Source organism: Buceros rhinoceros, unplaced genomic scaffold (assembly GCF_000710305.1).
Source record: "Buceros rhinoceros silvestris isolate BGI_N320 unplaced genomic scaffold, ASM71030v1 scaffold20227, whole genome shotgun sequence".
Classification (NCBI taxonomy): Eukaryota; Metazoa; Chordata; class Aves; order Bucerotiformes; family Bucerotidae; genus Buceros; species Buceros rhinoceros.
In genome coordinates, this window is record NW_010423001.1 from 9,918 (window position 1) to 11,644 (window position 1,727).

At 51.5% G+C, this 1,727-nt stretch overlaps 1 protein-coding gene across 1 annotated transcript in view; it reads right to left on the bottom strand.

Annotated features, from left to right (window-relative positions):
- Positions 1–1,531, bottom strand: part of SSR3 (signal sequence receptor, gamma (translocon-associated protein gamma)) — a gene marked incomplete at its 5' end in the record, with an annotated part of 2,257 nt that extends 726 nt beyond the window's left edge. The window contains 3 exons of the mRNA XM_010140278.1: positions 371–502; positions 772–870; positions 1,360–1,531. Coding sequence (XP_010138580.1) covers positions 371–502; positions 772–870; positions 1,360–1,531 — 403 coding nt within the window. The remainder of the gene's footprint in view (positions 1–370; positions 503–771; positions 871–1,359) is intronic.
- Positions 1,532–1,727: the final 196 nt, after the last annotated feature.

Below are 1,727 nucleotides of genomic sequence, written 5' to 3' on the forward strand. Positions count from 1 at the left end.
AGAACAATCCCGTCAGGAAGAAGCAGCCAGCACCTCACGCTGACGTCACGGTGCTATAAGAGCACAAGCTGCCACCTTGTTCCAAAGCGACAAGCGAAATGGCAAAGCCATAACAATTCCCACCCACTGCCCAAGCGCCACCCTTAGAACCTCAGGGCAGATGACACGCTTCCACGTAGCTGGGAGAGTCCCGCTTTCCCCATCTTTCTGCTCCGCTGTTTCTAAGCTGAGACGCTGCAGCGAACTGTGAGTACCGGCAGAGTAACCTCACAACCCACAGGACAAATGTAGCTACTGACGACAACATCCAGGAGCAGGACTTGGGCGGGAGGCGGACTCAGGCCGTTTCAAGCGCAGTGATAAAGGATACACAGTGGGGTTGAAGTTCTTCAGCACAAAAAAGGAAGCAATGATGACCAAGACCAGAAAGAGAGTGTTGTTGTAGAAGATAGAGAAAGTTGTTGCTTCATAGTCTGCAACTTCGTTTTTCTTCCACAGAATTCTAGGTGCAAAGTCAGACGTTACTTCAGGCAGGTTTAAACCAGCGGATATGCTGCTGCACCCACCGTTACGCAGCGATAAACCACATGTTGCCGCTCATTACAGCCAGCTTTGAAAATGCAGAGTGCAGCAGAGCCACCAGCCAACCCCTAAAGACCAAACCCTGCACTCATGGAAAAAAACAATGGCCCACCCATGCCCCAAATTCCCTACCTAGGGCCCTACCCACCCCAGGTGGAGTTCCCACAAGGGAGACAGCTCAGGGGTTACCTCTCATCCTTCTCCTTCCGCGACATCTTCCTGTTGTCTGCCTCGGACAGCTTGCGGGTAACTTCTTTGGAAACAGCGTCTTCTCTTTTCTGGGCTACTCTGTAAGCAACACCACGCCGGTTGAACAGGGAAAACGACCCCACCCCGGTTACCGGGAGCTGTGTTTACGGTGAGGAGCAAAGCTGTACCATGACAGGGAGCAGGGTTGCCAAGCTGAGGGGACGAGCAGCAACCATCAGGTTACTACAGGTATGAGCCCAACACGGTTTGTGGCCATGAGGGCAGCTCTGCTATTTCACTGCACTCTCAAGTGAGCAGGCTTCTCTGCTCCATAACGACACCAGAGAAGACAGAAGCCGATCAGGAGATACTTCTGTATCAAACACTTTTTGAGGTAACTTTTCACAGAATCATCTGGTTGTAAGAGACCTTTAAGATCATCGACTCCAACCGCTCCCCCTGAACTGCCAGGGTCCCTGAACCACGTCCCATTTCAGACATTCTTATACATTAGAAGCAAAGCCATAAATGCTGGTTTTGATCAATTATCGATTAATAAAATCAACTTCAAATCACCCCCAAACTTACTTGTGTTTGAGAACAAACTTGACGTTCTTATACGCAAAAGCTACCAGGTAGGTACTGATAAGAGTCATTACGCTGTACAGGACTGCAGACTGAACCAGATCCATGTGCCAGATCCTCCAGTAAAGCCCTTCGAAGAAAGGAAGAAAGACGTTCGGAGGGGTTTCCTTCTCCACTGAAACCGGCCCCACAGGAGTGCCGCGCAGCTCTGTACCTCAGCGCTGGCTCTGCCGGACCGAGCCACTCCTGCTAAATCACCGCGGGGGATCGAACTGCACTTAAAAATACTTTTAAACTTAGAAATCCGCTTTGCTCGTGGCAAAAAGGGGCCTCGGGAGCCGGGGCCAGGCTGGGCCGCGCCAGCGCGGCGG